The sequence below is a fragment of the Asparagus officinalis genome, chromosome 5 (assembly GCF_001876935.1).
Source record: "Asparagus officinalis chromosome 5, Aspof.V1, whole genome shotgun sequence".
Taxonomy (NCBI): Eukaryota; Viridiplantae; Streptophyta; class Magnoliopsida; order Asparagales; family Asparagaceae; genus Asparagus; species Asparagus officinalis.
Genome location: NC_033798.1, coordinates 128,607,119 through 128,626,067, shown reverse-complemented (window position 1 = coordinate 128,626,067; position 18,949 = coordinate 128,607,119). Strand labels below are relative to the sequence as shown.

Here is an 18,949-nt window from a genome sequence, read left to right as displayed (position 1 = left end):
TCTATGTAAAATTGTGTGCAGTTGGCTAGCTAATTTCTTTAATATTGAGTGTTTAAAGTGTAAGTTTTGTGTGTAATTCTTATGGAGGAGATCCAAACGGATGATAAGGATCACCCTTTGGGTGGTGCATCTGATGCTTGTCTGCATGGATGCACAGGAAACACTCATCGAGTTAGTCCTCTTTGATTTTTGATCTTGGTGAAAGAATTTCTTTCTGCGGCTATCGTTGGTTGTAATTTATCATTTGATGATTCTGAATTCTGTATTTAAACTGTATACACCAACAATGTTTGTCTGGTAAGAAGCTCCATGGCCTACTTATTCTCTGGTTCGTAACTTGCTGATAATATTCATCCTGCAGATTATGGCTGTGAAGAAAAATATTGAGGAAGTACAAGGGAAAGATAGCTACCCATGGGGCCAACAATTATTGATCCATAATGGGAAGGTTTTAAAGGATGAGAGCACATTGGAGGAGAACAAAATCAGTGAAGATGGTTTTCTTGTTGTTATGCTTAGTAAGGTATATTTTCCATTGTAAGGTAGAATTTTTTTTTAATTTAGTAAAAGGCTCTTCAATCTCTTCAGACCAAATTTATAATTATTAGCTCAAGTGGTGTTGGTTTGTGCATTGTTTGATTATCTTCTTTCTAGTTTAAGTTATGGTTCATTGGTTCAACTTGCAACCAAATACATGGCTTTTTATTGCTGTTCAATCCAGGATGTCCTTTTCATGTGGATTTTTTCATGGTAGTTCATGCGGATTTTGGTTTCAATACTTTTCTTTCTTATTTACTTGCTTTTCTGACTGCAATCATGTTATCACTTCAGAGCAAAGCTCCAGGTACTGGCGGGTCTTCTTCGGCTCAGGTATTCTTGCGCTCTTTTGAATCAAAGTTTCTCTTTAAGGTGGTCATGCTGCATTAACTATTTCCTATGTTGATAGCCTTCGGCGACTGCTGTGACCCCTTCTCAGCCTCCTATTCAGACGTCTACTCAGGCTTGCCCACAGACTCAGTGAGTTGCATTCTTGTTTTTCTTGCTTATTTTCCTTGTACTTGTGTTAATTTTTTATTGTTTGGATTTCGCTGATTGAATCAGGCCTCCAACAAATCCTGCGACTACATCTGAGAGAGCAACAACAGAGTATGTATTATTTTTGTTCAAAAATCACAAGCATTTGCTTGACTAATTCTACTGTAATATTCACTGAAAATTATGAAACCTTGGCTTGACATCCTCTATTTCTTCTGGTGAGTGTCTAAGAATACTTTAATCTTGGCGTAAAATGTGTAATATTCACTGAAGATGCTGACACCTATTTAACATTGAATATTAGGGCTTACAACCCAATTGTTGACTGACTGTTTTAGGTATTTTCTCAGTAAGAGTACCAAGTTTTAAATACTTCCCTAATTGCTGTAGATGCAGCTTCTTATTACGGAAAGTTTGCATTATAGGGATCTCATGTGGAGCTTCTTGATTTCTGTGACTTTACATCAGGCCTTGATCGTCAGTGAGGCCTGGCTTTCTGAGGCCTAGCTCACTTGTCAGGAACTTATGCTGTTGGTTTGGATTAAGGAAGTTGATGGGTTTAAGACCAAACTAGTAGAGGGACAATATATACTACGGCATAAATGATATACTGCGCCATGATACCGAGGAAATTGATGTCAAGTTGGGCCAATTGCGCAATACACACACACACACACACACACACACAAGGAATAAACTCCTAAAATAGTAACCTGAGGAACCTATTTTGAAAAACAGATATTATACCCTTTCCAGCTCGAGGGGGAAATAAAAAAAGAAAAAAAAGATACAAGTTTGAACTTTTGGAATAGTAACTGGATAAACTTTTTAAGAGTAATTATACAGTTTAAGGTATATATGAACAATTTAAGATTTTGGAAGAACTACGATCAAATTTAGGAAGATTTATTTATGAGGCTTTCTCCAGAGATAGAACTTAGAAGAATGTGCTTCTGAAGAAGTGACCAGGGGGAATGTACTTTGAAGTAAAATGATTTAGTCAACCTACATGCATTATTAATATTTGGCAAGGTTTTAAATGTCGGATATCGGGTTCATGTCGGATGACTAAAATCCATGTCGGATAGCGAAAATCGGGGATATATCGGGGGACATTGACTAAATATCGGATTGTCATATCGGGTAGTGCGCATATGTATAATATCATGTCCTAAATGTAATCTAAGCATTCATAAATTTAATATAAGCATACTTTATAAATTCTATAGACTAAACATATAAAAAAGTAAATAATATATGGATTTAGGTTCATAAATTCTTTCTATCGGGTTCATAAGAAATCCTTAAACATGAGAACGGATCAAACGAGTTTGAGTATTTATCACTAAACCCAAACTCGATAACAAAAAACAGATCTTAAAAAAAGTATCATATCGGTCGATTTTTCAAAGCTAAAAAATAGGCCGATATGCCCGATATGACCCAGATATTTTCGATTTGGTCCTGAAAACCGACATACGAGTTGAAAACGTCCATATCGTGTCGGTCAAGCCCTCAAACCGATATGTCGGCCGACATGTCGGACATGTCGGGTGACATTTAAAACCTTGATATTTGGAGATTAATATCAAGTCTTCTTGCAAAGTCGTGTGTGTGTGTGTGTGTTTTGTTATCTTGATTCGTTTAAATTTGTGGAGCTGTATCAGCAGCACTTAGTGTTGATGGATGCAAGGCTCATAATCTAATTATCAAGTTATCAATATTTTTATTTCATTCATTGATGAGACCATCCTCCCTACTTTTCGTACATGATACAACCAACTGATGTCGTATCATGTACAACGGGTCCCATTTGTAAGTCCAATCGACTGGTTGTTAAAGGAGAATTAATGCCTTCATCTGTTAATTGCAGAGCACCTTCTGATGCATATGATCAAGCTGCGTCTAATCTAGCTGCAGGCAGTAATCTTGACCAGATTATTAATCAGTTGATGGATATGGGCAGTGGCAACTGGGACAAGGACACTGTCTCGCGTGCACTTCGTGCTGCTTATAACAATCCAGAGCGTGCTGTAGAATATCTATATTCTGTATGCAATGTGTTTTACAAATTTCATAGTTGCTACATCTTATATGGAAACTAATCTGTATAGCTGATATTTTCCTCTCTAATGTCAGGGCATACCACCAGCAGCAGAAGTTGCTGTCCCAGTAGCTGCAAACACAAATGAAGCTGCTGCAACAGGGTCATCCCCTCAACCTGGTTTGCCAAATTCCTCACCTTTAAATATGTTTCCGCAGGTAAAATAGTATGTTGTTATCATTATTGGATGTCCATTTCTTTTTACTGTGCAGCATTTAAATTGACGTTATCAAATATTGTTGACAGGGGGCTGCCAGTCTAGGTGCGGGTAATGACGGATCTCTCGACTTCCTGAGAAACAACCCACAGGTGTGTCATATCCTCGACGTGAATCTTCTGATTTATATTATGACATCTGTTTCGTATGTTGTGTCTATTATAGATACTTTATAGTTTATGGTTAGGTAATTTTTTCTAAAAAGACGAGACATTTCTGAGTATTTCTCTTTGATATTGTATAATTTGTAGACATGGACAAGAGTGTTGTTCTCCAACATGGACAGAGAGTTTTGGACACAACAACTGCCTCAAATCAGCTTCTGTCAGGAGCTTATTCTAATATTATGATGATGGCTAATTTTATGCTCCTGGTGATGGCTAATTTAATAAATAAAACTGTCAGGAGACAACATTTTTCACTATAAACATTTTGACGATTTACATATTTGCAAGCGTCGGACGTGGATGGAAATAGGCGTCATGTCTGGGAGTGTGAGACAACTATTTTAGTTGGGCGAAGTGACATATCACAGGATATTTTAATTATCACTAAATCACTAGTTGATGACTTGCAGCAGTGCCTCAGGTTGGTGGATTGTGCTAACTGGTGGAAGGAAATAGTTCAAAGATCCTCCATTAGCATTTCCTTAAAGCAATCTAAGGGCAGTACTATCCTGCAGTTTGTTTGTGAACCCTATGTAATATTAGGTTTTAACTGTTTGAAGAAAATTATCCGAACTAATTGGCTCAAAAGAATTTACTAGTACTTAATTTAGCCATCATCAGTAGTTTGTTTTTTGGACTATTTGAACAGTCTTTTAAATATCCTACCATTACTATATTAGATTAGATTAGACAGGCTGAAAGTGTTTCGTTCTTTTATGATTATAATAATTTATTTATCAAAAGAATAGTGATACTTTTGTTTGCTTGATACACATTGAGGATTTTTTGTGAAACCTTGACCGTCTATAACCTATGTATCCTATGATACCTGATATATTCTCCATTTTTATATGTAGGTGGGTCATGGCTGAACAGCATGCACGAGAATAGTTTCTCCTTTCTTTGCTTTTAGATAGTTAATTCAATCGTTTCATATCAGTGTGGGACCTGCGTCTAGAGTATATTGGTTCTATACAAGCATTGTCTTAACTCTTTCTTTTCCTTGCATTTGCTTTTCACTTCCTGGTAGTTTACTAATGCAGCTATAACATATTCATAGAATAAGGGCAGCCTGTACCGACTAAAATACATGTCACAAGTGAGAATCACCTTTTAAGTATTGGATAAAATTCAATGACAAATGGGTAACAAGTCAAGTTATTTCCTGTTAACTTGGAAAATCTTTAAATTTTCTTGTATGCCAAACTGGGACTTGTCCGAGCACAAGCCTATCTCAAACATGCACATAGCCATATTGATTCAAACTTAATGCTTATCCACTTATTAATAGTCATAGTAAGAATCTTTCTCAGGTTGAAGAAGCACCTGAAAATTGATGTCTCATTGTCTTACTTTTCAGTTCCAAATGTTGAGAGCAATGGTCCAAGCTAATCCCCAAATTCTACAGGTTTGTATTTTCTTATTCCTAGAACTTTATATTTTTGTTGGGGTTTGGAGATTTCAAATTTCATTGCCTTCTTTCCCGCATTTATTTCAGCCCATGCTTCAAGAACTAAGCAAACAAAACCCGCAGCTGCTTAGAATGATTCAGGAGCATCATGCTGAGTTTCTTCAGTTAATAAATGAGCCTGTAGAAGGCGCTGAAGGGTGAGTTTTAAGTTGCTTTCCTCTGCAGCACAAAAACATTGCTTATTATACTAAGTAATTTTTATCTGTTTCTTCTGACCAATTGATTACTTTTTGTTGTTTCATGGACGACAAGCATTTGTTGTAGATTGCAGAATTGATTTGTCAGATTTTTATAGGTTGAGATACCTTCTTTTTTATAGTTACTTAGGAATTTGAACTGAGTAAAGCTTAAACATTTATGGATCTGTTATTTGAGAGCAGCACCCACAATTAAATTACTAGATATCTAAAGTTTCTAATGCTTAGAGAAAATTATGCAGATCCATTATTTGTAGATTAAGAAAATTAGTCTCTCTGAAGTTACATTCCCTTGTTGCCATTCACTCAGTTCAAAGTTAGACATGACGTCATGGTTGCATGTTCGCTGTCGTGGAGTTTTTTGTGGAGCGTAAGGCTCCGTGAAACCCATGACAAAATTCTTTTAAGTTTTAGGTGACTAGGTCCAACACTCGATGTTGGTGTTAGAGTGCTTACCGAGGAAAATTTTGTACTTGATAGGAGTTTGCTGTAAACCTGAGAAGGTCAAGGTGTCGGGGAGAAAAAAATACCTTAATTTGTCATGTGCCCTAAGCCCATGCAAGGGAGGAGTAAGCCCAAGGTTCTAGTTATTGAAGGCAAAAGTCTTTTGGGGCAAAAAGGAAAAAAGGGTGATGGATCTGCTATAGATGACACTTCAAAACCAAGGATGAATAAACCTAGAGAGTAAAACATATACATTCACAAACAATCATGATTTCCATCTCCATTTGATTGTTTTCTCTAAGGGCCTCACTGCATATGGAGGGAAAAAGTAAGAGTTGAGTTTGTATTGGAGAGCATGTTATCTCCTACCTCTTGGAGTAAGCAAGAAGAAAGCGTCTGGGCATATGTGCATGCAATATCCTAATCAACATTTTAGCACATAGTCTAAGTTTCTTTCGCATATAATTTTTTAATGTTGTTGTTATTATTACTATTATTATTATTACTACTATTACTATTATTATTTTAACGAGCCCATATATATTGATAAATAGACAAAATACGTTAACACTCCTCTCTAATTACGAGAAAGGGCGGCAAAAAGCGAGACGAACCTCACTTGTACAAAAATCAAACTATGAGCTGGAACTACAAAAGCTCCTGAAAGGAATAAACAAGTAAAACTCCCACTAGCAGCGTCGGCAATATGCGAATCCCATTTGGCCACGCCACAGCAAATGTTGAATGGGCCTGGGAAGATCCGATATAGTCAGGAAGTAATGGATGTGTGGTAGAGAGTGATCGAGCTTCAAAAGGGCATCAACCACCTGATTGGCTTCTCTGACACAGTGGTGCACAGGAATGTCGCGAAGATGTCGATGCATGGCTTGCCAAGGGCAGAGGAGCTTCTAGTGTGGGCACGAATGACCGATGCTTTTGGCTAGGCTCATGGAGTCGGTTTAGGCTATTGTGGGATGGATGTTCATCTCATCAATGAGTTCAGCTCCCATTGCAAGGGCTTGCATTTCTCCTTGAAAACTGGTATCAGAACCCCTAGATCCTGCATAGGCATATAGGAGCTGACCCTTACGATCTCGAAACACACTGTTGCAATCTAATTGCCACGGCTAGAACCATTAATGTTAAGTGCAAAAGTATTCACCGTAGGGGGGAGGGGGGTTCGGGAGCATAGGGTAACTCGATTGGCCTTGGGGGTCCTAGGGGTGATGCCAATAGTCTGCAAGGAGTCAATCCCATACTTGGAAGAGTAAATCATTGGTTTGACAAGTTGATCTATGTGTTGAAGTGTATCAATGATCACCCATCTAGAAATGCATATGATCTTTATTCATGTCACCGTAGATGGTGTTATTTCTATAGCTTCATATTTGCATGCAAATTGCAATACAAGCTAGCGTCCCCATGATTGAGAAATAGGACTTCCTTTTACAAGTCTGAAACCACCATTTGATTCTAGTAGTGATGGATTGTACTGGAAAGTAAGGAACCGCTAACAGATTGCTGAAATAAGACCGTAGGGACTGGGCAAGCTCTCGATGCACAAAAAGATGGTCCAGCAACTCAGCGTGATGAGTAGAGCAGCATACACACTTGGAAACTATGGAAATACCACTTTGTTGTGCACGTTTGTCAACTGGCAGGATGTTATAAAAAATTCGTCAGCATATAATCTTTGCCGACGTGGGTATGGGAGTAGCACAAATATCATCAAGTGTGTGCACAATTGGATGGTGGTCACGAATAGAGTTCCATGTAGACTTAGTAGAGAATATACATGTATTTTCAGGAGCCCATTGCTGTAAGTCATCATCCCCCGTGAGCCTAGGTGCATGGTCATACAGTGCTTTAACCACATCAGGGCCGAGAGTAGGGATCAAGCTGTCAAACATCCAAACATCATTATGATTGAGGTCCCTGAGTTTCAAGTGGATATCCTCATTGGGAGTGAGAAGATCAAAAAGAAACTCAGGATGCCATCGATCATATCAGAAAAAATTACCCGTACAAATGGACCAAGCACAACGGGCAGCGAATTCCTGTTTCATGGCTAGAATGCTTTTCCATTCAATGTAGCATCTCTGCGAACCAGTCCATTAGGATGGATGGGGCTGAATTTTGTCATGCATGAAGTTAGCTCATATAGAGGATTTCATGCATAGTTGCCAGCATTGCTTAAGGAGAAAAGCTTTATTCATATTCGATAATTGTCGAATCCGAGACCTCCTTACTAAGGCGAAGGCACAAGATTTGCGCCATTGAAGCTAGTGCCTCTTTTTACCAAAGTCAGAGTTACCCCAAAAGAAGTTAGCAAATAGAGCTTCAATCATAGAAAAAATTGTATTGGGAACAACTATGGAGGAGAGTTGATGGATAGGCATACTACTCAACACATGTTTGATGAGAATAAGTCGTCCCGCACAACTTAATAATTTGCAATGCCATCCTTGGAGGCGCTCCTTGATTCTGTCCATGAGAGGGAGAAAAGAGGCAACTTTTCTTTGTGAGGGCCAATTGGGAACCCAAGTAGGTCATTGGAAATTTTTCCCTTGAGAATTTAAGAGTCCTTTCAACAACTCTGATGCGAGAGAGGGGAGCTTTGGCCTGAATGTAGTAGCGGCGCTTGGTCAAATTAAGTTTCTGACCCAAAGCTTGTGTGTATTTATCAAGAGTGTAGATGATTCATATAAGGGTCTTACGGGTTGCATTAGTGAAAATAATGAGATCATCCGCAAAGAGGAGATGGGAAGGACATTAGGCTATTGTTGTGGAGAAAAGAGCGTCTAGAGCAGTGAGATGGTTGAAGCCCAATGATAGGATTTCCTCAACAATAATGAAGAGGCTAGGGGATAGGGGATCTCCTTGACGAAGGCCCCGAGAACTTTATAAACTCCCTGGAAAACAACTGAGTAATGACAATTGCATATGTAGGCTTTAATGAGATCAATCCATTCCTCAGAGAAACCCGAAACGAGCCAATACCTTCGATAGAAAGTCTCATTCAAGTTGGTCATAGACTTTGTGCGTGTCAAGGTTGAGAATGATGTTGGGACGTTTTGCCTTTTAATCTAATTCCCTACATATTTCTTGGGCTAACCCAATATTGTTAGAGACGTTGCGGCCTTTCACAAAAGCTCCTTGTTTAGGAGAGATAATGGATGGGAGAATGAGGGCCAGTCTTTATCATATGCTGTGCCAATTGCCATTCTTTATCCTTCATCATTCTGATCTCATTTATTACCATTTATTTTTGTTTATCCTCTCTACGATTTTTCAGGGATCTCTTTGATCAGCCTGATCAGGAGATGCCTCACACAGTCAGGGTGACACCTGAAGACCAGGCTGCTATTGCACGAGTGAGTTTTTCGTCCACCTTTCAATCTCTTTGGCTTGAGTGCTTTCTTTTCCCATGAACTCATAATAATATGAATTGTTTTCAGCTTGAGGCAATGGGATTTGATCGTGCACAGGTCATTGAAGCATTCCTAGCATGTGACAGGAATGAAGAATTGGCGGCTAACTATTTATTGGAACCCTCGGGTGATGATGAAGTTTGAATGGTATGTTCTATACCCTCATTCAGGAAAATATATGCTTAATGTCGTGGGTTTATTTTTAGTATTTACAGCAGTTTTAATTGTCAGTCATTTACTGCTTTTATTCTGACTCGATTGCGGGAATCCTCTTTTTGGTCTATCAAAGGTTAAGATGTAGTGAAATTTTAAGCTCGTGCTTTCTTGCAATTATATTTATTATCTCATGTCTTCACCTCTTATTGACTGTTACGAAATATTTAGCCCCCTTCAATTGTTTGGATCACTTGATTATAACATTTTCCTCTTCATATCCCCCCTCCCCCCCACCCCCCACCCCTCCCCCAAAAAAAAAACACCAAAAAAGAAAAAGAAAAACAACCATGTAAACAATTTCTTCCACTATATTCTGTATTTAGTTCTAAAGTTTCATTATTTTGAGTCTCCATATGATTCTGAGCCAAAAAATCTGGGTGGTGTACTGCTTATATTAAGATTGTTTTCTCTCTTTCTTACTGTTGAAATTGTCGACATTTTAGTTTGCAGCGGATTGCTTGATGGCTTCAGAGAAAAGGAACACGAAGTCACAATTATGAAGACTTTGCCGACTTCTCATAGCTGTGAGGGCAAAAAAAAGCAACATTTACTGTTACTCATGATTGAGCAAGAGGGGATTAGATTGTTTGATTCTTGTCTACTTTCAAAGAGGGGGAAAAACGATTTCTAGAGGGCACACCAGCGTGATTGATAGATGCTGCTAACCACAACAGATTCTCTCAGGAACTGAGAAGTTGTAATTCTAGATGCTAAGTTTGAGCCTGCGAGACTTCGCTGTTAGTTTTTCTTTATCTTCACCTTGTTGCTTTTGTTCATGGCTTATTCAACAGGCATCGATGGGATTAATGTATGTTTTTAAACGTATGTGGTTGTCTTATTGATAATTCTGAGGTAATCTAGGAACTTCCTTTCGATAGGAATTCTATGTAGTTCTCTTTACGTTTGAGAGTTGTTATAGCAGTGTACTTGTGGAAATGCTTTCCTACACGCTGACGACGAGCCTGATGCCCGAGAGCAGTGAACTGATAGCTTCCGTTGTTGGAGAACCTATGACTTGACGTTGCCAATTTAGCTTTATTTATAGTAAAGTATCCTGACTAATTGTTCATAGACTTCTTCATCTGCATATGTAGTCCACTGCAGATGCAAGAAACGCGGTTTATCAGCGTTGTTTCATCTCCGTAAACATAATGCCGACGTGTTGTATAACCCTATTGATTGGATTACTTGCATCGAATATTAGTATCTTTCAAAATTCGCGTGCTCTTGAATTGCCTAGTTACATGCACTCGGATACTGATGTTCTCTTACAAAATTCCTGCGATTAGCAAATATTTGAAGATGGTCCGAGCATCTTGGTTGAATTCTTTGAAAATTTTTGGGTGTATACCCTACGTGTACGTAGCCATCTTTCTCTACTTTGAAAATTCTGCCCTTTTCGAAGGACTTCTGTTTTTAGGATGTTGTCTCTCGTTAGTCTGCTTGGTTTATGCATCAGGATGCTAAAATGTTGCGGACTCTTGTAATATTTCACAAAAACAAGCCTGTGGGCATTATTTATTTGTTTAATTCATTACGATCATCTTTTGTATAAAATCTCGCTTAGTAACAGGACTCCATAAGTGAAAAAAAGAGAACGAAGTTCGAGCGACTGTACATAACGAGAGGCTAAGGGGTTGTTTGGTTGGCCGAGAAACTTGAAAAAAAAAAAATCAAAACACACAACACGCCCATATGAAGGTGTTTGATTTTCTTTTCTTGTGTTTGATTGAGAGAGAAAAAAGAAATGTTGTGCACGTAGGACCCACCAACTATTAAGATAATAGTGTCACGAGTCCCAAATTTAAGAAAACTCATTTTGTTCTAAAAAAAAAGTCATGAAATAAATTTAAAAACATGAAAATGGCTCTCACAACATATTTCCACGTGACTAATCTCCCAAACTTAGTTTTCTAAAAAATGAACTAGACTTCCCCTAAATTTCTGAATATACGGTTGAGAGTGCTAATGATACGGATGCCGCTCTCGTTCTCTTTCCTAATTTGGTAAACGCTGGCAAATTTCTTTCGTCGTCCAAAGACCAGTCAAACGCGTACGTACAGCAAATTTCCTTCCTCAAATATCGGCGGCTTTCCCCTCTCTCTCTCTCTCTCTCAAGAGTCGCCGTTGATAATAATTTTTTTTTTTTAGTTTTCTTGGTCATCGGATCTCTTTACCACCGCTCTGGGATCGATCCTCGCCCGCGGTGTGTATCTCTTCCTGATCTCGATCTCCCTCTTCTTTCTTTCTTTCTTTCTTTCTTTTTTCCTGTGTCTACTTTTAATGATCGCTGATGATAAAAAAGATGGATCGAGAATTAAAATTGAATTTTGTCCGAAGACGTTCATCTAAATCTCCGGGCTTCGCAATTTCCTCAAAATGATTTAATCGTGTATGCGTCCAAGTTTTTTGGGGGTGAAGAGGGCTTTCCTTATAATTCATGTTTTGCTAAATTAACCCATCAAGAAATTCTGTACGCCATGACGACTCCGCAAAAATATTTTGATGGATGCAAATATTGAGGTTTCGCCCTAATGCAAATTATGATGGATGCAAATATTTTGAAAGAATGAAAGAGAAGTTCAATTTTTGATGGATGCAAATATTTTGAAAGAACGAAAGAGAAGTTCAAAGTGACTGAAGAAATTAAGATAATTAATTTCTAACGCAGGGTTTCCGAATTCAAAGAAGCAAAACCGAGTTATGGGTGTAGTAGACTTGCCGCCCTCTTCTTATAAGAGATCCGCGTCGTTCAGAAGGCATCGAGACGAGCAGTTTAGCTGGTCTGCTCTCCTCGAGAGGCACGGCGTCCTGCCGAGGATGCCTGCTCCTTCTGCTTGTCCTCCTGCACCATCTATCTCTACTTCGCCATCACTTTGACGGCCGATTCATGTTCAGCATTGTCAGGTGCAGAGAAGGCGCTTTGTGAGGCAACATCTTCCTCGCTGCGCAAGGGAAAGCTGCGGTTGCTCTGACCGCGGCTCGAAGGACGTTTTGACGACTCCTATCCATACTTGAACCTGGGCTTTTCGTACGCGAGTAAGTAAACGAGCGTCTAACTTGTCATGTAGGAACTATTCGGTTTGTTACATTTTTTTTTCTTTATTGTTTGTTACATTTTTGATGGAACTTGTCATATAGTTTTATTCTCAAGCTTGATTGAATGCTGCGTATTCAGATTTATATTTTGTTATGCCTGAAATCAGGTAAAACTTCAATTTGTTCACAACTATGGTAGCATTCGAGTGTCGCCTTACTGCTCTGACTTTTTCCCCCTTCATATTGCATGCATAAACCCCTAACAATAAACATTTATGTCCAATGTAATCATGCTCGCTTAGTTGTTCCCTATTGAACGACGACTACATTCCTGTTTTATGAATTGATTAAAAAAAAAAAATCTCGTATCATTACTTTCACCAAATTGATGAGAAAACTACGACTTTGTGGATGGCCAACCTTTTCTTTTCAAATTGATTATCTAGCGCTAGCAGTCGAGGATCCATTTTTGGTTTCAGCCTGCATCAATATTAAGGAGCAATGCAGTTGTAGGAATCAAATCTGCCGAGAACCAGCTTTCAGCCTTTGCTACTGTTAATTCTTATAGAATTATACATAACAGGTTACAACAATTTCTGTCGTCGTGATCTTTCCAAAGTGAGCTAATACAGAACAAAACGAGATAATCCTTTGTGCTCAGAGGTTGAACGTAGAAGGATGGAGAATTCTACAAGATAATCGTTTGTGTTACAGAGGTGGAACAATGAAGGATGGAGAATTCTACACTGAACAGCAGAGCTTTGAATCAATGGAAGCCAAACAAATGCAGAAAGCTTGATAACCCGTCAAAGGATATCTGCAAATATTAAGAAAAGCAAAGTTATTCTTCTTATTCTATTTATTCTATGCATTTCTCATAAAATACCCAGAGGATAATTATATTTACCTATAATCCATCACATACTTTGACTTCCCAATCTTCCCAAACTGCAGAAGTGTTTGTTTACCTTTCTCCTATGGAACAACATTAGCAGTGAGTACTTGGATTACAAATCAACACAAAAAATACTGTGCTTATGCTTGTCGCATATGGACATTAACTTACTGAAGTTAGTTTATCAATTTATGAGTATTCTGTTATATGATAATACAGTTTTATTAATTATTCATCTTCTGGTATTTCTATAGGAATCTCAGGGTAACTAAATCAGTTGTTAAAAGCCTGAGACCGACAGCCCATAAGAATTTTCAGATCACAATACTTCCAGAGATCTCGTCAGTTGCATATTAAATCTGTTTTAAGAATAATATGTACTAATTTTGACCATTGACTAATGGCTAAATCACACTGAAGTTAGAAGTTAGAGAAGAAACTTTTCACAAGTTTATAGAAGTGGTCATCTTATAATGAAGCTTCTGCAGCTCTATTCTAAGAACACAAATCATAAATAAAAGGAAATCGATTAATACTCAGTGTCAAAATTTATGTGACTTCTATTAGAATGTTTAGATAGAGGACTTCGATAAAAAGTTGCATCTGCTTGGTGATTAGAAGAAAGATTACCTCCATCGTTAGCTGGAAATTCTTCACCGATGTCTGAATCTTGGGCATTGTCTTTCCTGCCCTCTCTCTGAAATCTAGCTCGTTGTGCTTTGAAGCCTACAGAGCGTAGGAATGATTAATCACAATACCATGGAAACTATAAGACTACCGATGTTTCTCTTTATTCACTAATTTAGTGCTGTAACTTACATAATTGTAGTGTGGTGCCCTTGAGAAGAGTTGATGAGCTTTGTTCCCTTTCTTCTCCCAGTCTTTTGGAAGTCCATTTATGTGGTTGATCTGACAAGTACCCGATTTTTGTTAGAATCCATTTGTTTTAGTCTTTCCCCTTTTTTTCTTCGAAAAAATAGGCAGAAAATTTTGGTTGGTTCCATTTTCACCTGAGTAGTATTTGCATTCTTTAACTGCATAGATTGTTGTTTCGGTATCCATACCTTCATGATTCTGAAACTCCCTGTGAGTGTTGTTACTGTGGGCACAAACCTGCCACATAACACGAAGAGTTCAGGAGTAAAACAACAATAGACTCAACTAACTTATCCGTACCATCTCTATACGACTATTTACACCCAGATATTTATATAAGTGATATGCTGCCGAGATTTTATTTTTTACTACCATATACATTTTGTATCAATGCTGTGTGCAGTGGCTAGTTTTCTACAAATGTATACAGAAAAAGATCTCATTTATTAAGAAACAAGGGTAGAAAGAAATGCTGAGGAGATAGAAAGAGAGATTCTCTTACGCAACAACACCAAGAAGTTTCTTTGGCTGAGTTCTTAACGAATCACGAGCTCTGCTCTGCAAACAAGAAGAATAACAAACTTCTTATCCAAGTGAAAATAGACACAGATTTCCAGGTCAATGAAAGCATGATCGAACCTGATCCCATATCTGAAACTTTGAACCCATGAGATTTGCTGATATCGTCCCCAAGAAGCTGTCATCAGGAGAGGAGAGCAGTCCTCTAGGATTCTGAGCTACGAGAAACTTGGATCGACCATTTTGCCTTTTGTGCCGAGCAACTGCTAGCTTCCTATCTTGTCGTCCGTGTCCCTCCTGTTATTACGATGAACAATTCTATAAAAGGTTGGAGGGAGGAGTGGCACTGTGTTCTTTAGTAGGGGTAACGCTAATCGGTAATCATACTGATGTTTTTGAATTTTACAAGCAGTTTCAGAACTACTTAAGAGGTAACGCTAATCAGTAATGTTTGTGTTTTTCTAGGAAAGCGATATAAAATTAAGAATAGCCAGGAAATAAGAGCAACATTATTTTTGATTTAATATCAGACGGAAATATGAGCACGTCGAAAAACCTGGGAGAAATTTCATTTCCTAGCAGCAGGAGATCAGGAGCAGATCCACAAATTAATGTTCAAATTCAACAAGAGCAACTTTAGTGCGGAGGAGCATTAGAACATCATGAGGCTTGATACCCTACATGGCTGTGTTTTTCTTCTTCTCTTGCAGTATGTTATTATGACAAGGCCAATTCTTTCATTCAACGCGATTCATACGCTGCATCTGATTCCTCATATTAGATAACTCTGTCACAGTGAATTTTCATTCTTAAAAGAATTATCAGCAATGTCTGTGCATTAGAGTGTCAATGGTTCTACTCTTTTTTTTGTGTGTGTGACTGCTCAGTAGAGTAGAGGCCTCATTATTACTAATTTGTTCCATTTTCTTTTAAAAAAAAAGGCTTAATTCCGCTTAAGTATCCTATAGTTTCCTCTACTTAGCACTTATCCCTCCTAAAGTTTTTAAAAACTTGCACTTATATACCCTAAGTCCCTAACTTGTTTTAAAAGCACTTACATATTGTAAAGTTTTAAAAACGTGCACTTGAAAACCCTAATGACCTGTTTGGATGGAGGGTAGAGAGGGGGAGGAGAAGAGAAATTTAATTTTAACATTGTTTGGGAGTTTCATTTAAGAGGGTAGAGGAGGGGAATGAGAGAAAATTTGAGCCCAAATCTTGCACTCCAAATTGGGGTGTCATGAAGGGAAAGGGAAAGACTTTCCCCTTCCTTCCCTTCCCTAAGTCATCTCCCAAACACACTGTAAAGTTTTTAAAACTTACACTCACACACCGTCAGTTATGCAGACTTGAGGCTATTTAAGTGCATTTTAAAAACTTTTAAGGTATTCAAGTGCTTAAAAACATTAGGGCATTTAAATGCAAGCTTAAATATCTCTAGAATACGTAAGCGCTATGAAAAACAAGCGAAGGTATATATAGGGGCTGTTTGGTCCGTTTCTTAGATATAGGGAAATGCATTTCCATGTACAAAAACATAAGTTTTGAGTTTTTCAAACTTTTTTCAAGAAATAGATTGTTTCGCTTTGGTTCGCACAAAAAGAATGGTGGGAAACCAATCTATTTATTTTTTTGTATTTGGTTCGCATGAAAAAAAAAGAAAAACATTTGTTTATATGGCAAAAAGCTGACGTGACTGTAGTTTTCGTCGATTTCACGAGTTTGAGGAAAGAATTGAGGGAGATAAAAAAATCTAATGTGGCGGCAATTTTCACTGAGTTTCTTTTCTTCAACCCCAGCGAACCAAAGATGGAAAAAAACACCGACGGAAAGCTTATATCCTACGTAGCCACGAAAAATCTGATGTGGAGGCGGTGTAAAACTTTTCCACCGAATTAAAAAACGAACCAAACAGCCCCGTAAGGGAAACTTTAAAAACCTTAGGTCGTAAATCGCATCCAGAAACAAGTGAGGGTATTAAAGCGCAACGTAAGGGGGAACTACAGGGTATTTAAGTGCAATTAAGCCGCNAAGAGAAAAAAAGACAGGAAAAAAAAAAAAAAAAAAAAAAAAACCCATAAACAAACAGCATAAAAGGCTCACATTGGTACAGAGAGAGTAGAGAGACATCGTCACCCCCTTCACAGCTTCCACCCGTTCCTTCACAATTACGCAACTACACCTCCCTACATCCATTGGTAGCGGCCTACACAGCAACGACCTGCACTTTTTTTTTTAAAAGATAAAAATTAAAAATTAAAAATTAAAAAAAATACAAAGAACGGGAGAAATCGAAAAGCGAGGAGACCTGTTGGGGAGAGTAGACCAGGACGAAGCCGGCGCCGCCTCGGAATCCGAGAAGTCCCACATGTCCGAGGACGACGACACGGCGCCGATCCGGCCCCACTTCGTCGTCGGCGGGTCCAAGAGAGACTCGGGCTCATTGAGCTATCATTGCAGAGCTGCGAGCTGGCAGGCAGGGCTTCAGCGCTTGGTTCTTCTCTTCTTCCTTCTCCCCACCCCGCCGCCGCCGACGCCGCCGCCGCCTTGAAGGACTTGCATCCTGTGGGGTCCACCACGGTGGGGCCACGTTCTCCTTGTCCGACGGAGCAACGCGGGTTTAGATAGAGGGAGTTGTACGAGGAAGAAGACGACGAGCCGGATTTCTTCAGGCCTTGCATTTCCTGGGTCTCTTGTTTCTCCCTTGGCTTTTCTTGCTTTTGTACCGAAGAAAAGGAGGGGGGGATTTGAATTTGAAATGGGGGAGTGGGGGTCTCGGGAGAGGTGCAATTATAGGGGATTGGGAATCGTGAGGGTGATAAAAGGTCAATAATTTGGTTTTTCTTTTTTTTTTGGCTTTTTTTTTTCTTTCCGTTTTTGGGGGACGGGATGATGATGTTAGAGTTTGGAGGACAGCTCATCCTCTTTAAGTTATTAGATTCAGCGGGAAAAGAGGTGGTTTGAATTTGTTTGTTGGGCTACACGGGCCTTCTTAGAAATGGGATTTTCGGATTTCCCATTGAAAAATTCCCCAGGGACCCAAAATATGGGACCAATAGAGGGGACAAGTGAGGTGTTCCCCTCCTATTGGATAATGAGTTGGCCATCATTAATGATGGCCAACTCATTATCCAATAGGAGGGGAACACCTCACTTGTCCCCTCTATTGGTCCCATATTTTGGGTCCCTGTAGCAAAGCTCTTTTCCATTATATTGTTGGTTGTTAAAACTGATTCGAAAGCAAACCGGTTTACTTCAGTCTACTAGTTGGAATGCACGCGTAATGCACGCGGTTGAATATCATAATTATTTAAAAATTAATAAAAATAAAAAAGAGAATAAAGTATTTTTGTGACTGATCATCAACTCAATAATCTCTCTCAAATGAAATAGTATCATTGTTTCCTTCAACTCAGATTATAGCTATATGATCTACTATTTGTGAGTTATAAATACATTGGTCTAGTATAACATCTCTGTTTTTTAGTATCTTGAAGTCTTCAAAAGATGGGGTGATCATTTAATTCACAAAGGAATTTTGCATATAAATTTACTTACAATACGTCTGTTAAACTTTTAGTTGTGGTTTGACTCATATTCACATTAACTTTTAGTTGTGATTTCACTCATATTTATATTATCAAATATTCTCATTCAATTTTATATCTCATTCTCCATATCAGAGAAGTAAAAACTAAAAGTATGAAGAATTATTTTCTCACAAAATTAGAGCAGTAAGATTATGATATATTTTGCCATGTGCTCTAAATATAAAATTTCTTTTCTTTGATGCACGGTCTCTAACAAATCTTGCCCAAACAATGTGAATGAAAAATACTATTATAACTCACTTACCTAGGGCAAGTGTATTGTATACAGAACATATAACTCATTTGGAATATCCACATCTATTAAGTTGATTTTGCTGTTGTAAGAGCAAAACATTAGAGGCTCACATTTAAACTCTTTGGCTCTATAAAAGACATAAGAATTTGGAGTGCATAGCTTATATATCATAAAAAACATATTGGTTCATGAAGAATTTAAATGGACAATATAATCAGGAACTTGAAAATATAGCCGATATAGGCAATCATTCCTAAAAACCCTCATACTTCAATCTTGAGGAAACAGAGAAATACACCAAGATAATCAAAATCTCCATTATCCTTCATACTACCCAAAACAAATACAAGCAACCAATACTACAATAACAATATACGAAAGACGCAAATGGTCACAAGCAGTTCAAACAAGCATTATAGGTTTTATATACAGGTAAACATAGCAATCTAATCAGCAAACTGAAAAAATACCCTCAGTCACATAGAAGCCCAA

At 38.2% G+C, this 18,949-nt stretch overlaps 2 protein-coding genes and 1 long non-coding RNA gene across 5 annotated transcripts in view; 2 read left to right on the top strand and 1 right to left on the bottom strand.

The window, feature by feature from the left end:
* LOC109841292 (ubiquitin receptor RAD23b) overlaps positions 1 to 10,168 on the top strand; it is an 11,405-nt gene extending 1,237 nt beyond the window's left edge. Inside the window, exons 2-13 of one of the 2 annotated variants that reach the window (XM_020410216.1) lie at positions 362 to 523; positions 832 to 870; positions 947 to 1,017; positions 1,102 to 1,146; positions 2,909 to 3,086; positions 3,175 to 3,297; positions 3,386 to 3,448; positions 4,884 to 4,931; positions 5,022 to 5,131; positions 8,931 to 9,009; positions 9,094 to 9,213; positions 9,733 to 10,168. In XM_020410216.1, the coding sequence (XP_020265805.1) occupies positions 362 to 523; positions 832 to 870; positions 947 to 1,017; positions 1,102 to 1,146; positions 2,909 to 3,086; positions 3,175 to 3,297; positions 3,386 to 3,448; positions 4,884 to 4,931; positions 5,022 to 5,131; positions 8,931 to 9,009; positions 9,094 to 9,210 (1,035 nt within the window). In that variant the 3' untranslated portion in view covers positions 9,211 to 9,213; positions 9,733 to 10,168. Of the gene's footprint in view, positions 1 to 361; positions 524 to 831; positions 871 to 946; positions 1,018 to 1,101; positions 1,147 to 2,908; positions 3,087 to 3,174; positions 3,298 to 3,385; positions 3,449 to 4,883; positions 4,932 to 5,021; positions 5,132 to 8,930; positions 9,010 to 9,093; positions 9,214 to 9,725 lie in introns of both variants that reach the window. The other variant, XM_020410215.1, reaches the window with a different exon arrangement.
* LOC109841291 lies at positions 11,280 to 12,459 on the top strand. Its single transcript, XR_002247221.1, has 2 exons — positions 11,280 to 11,488; positions 11,954 to 12,459. It is a non-coding gene; the product is annotated as an uncharacterized LOC109841291 (long non-coding RNA).
* Positions 12,829 to 17,405, bottom strand: LOC109841289 (tubby-like protein 4). Of its 2 annotated transcripts, none has more exons than XM_020410213.1 (9): positions 16,920 to 17,405; positions 16,715 to 16,832; positions 14,732 to 14,908; positions 14,595 to 14,650; positions 14,227 to 14,329; positions 14,036 to 14,125; positions 13,847 to 13,942; positions 13,229 to 13,296; positions 12,829 to 13,138 (listed from the first exon to the last, which is right to left on the bottom strand). In XM_020410213.1, exons 1-9 carry the CDS (start codon positions 16,979 to 16,981, stop codon positions 13,063 to 13,065), a joined length of 846 nt encoding a protein of 281 aa, XP_020265802.1. In that variant the 5' UTR covers positions 16,982 to 17,405; the 3' UTR covers positions 12,829 to 13,062. The 2 variants fall into 2 exon arrangements, with proteins under 2 accessions (XP_020265802.1, XP_020265803.1); XM_020410214.1 differs by having other exon boundaries at positions 14,281 to 14,329; positions 16,920 to 17,074.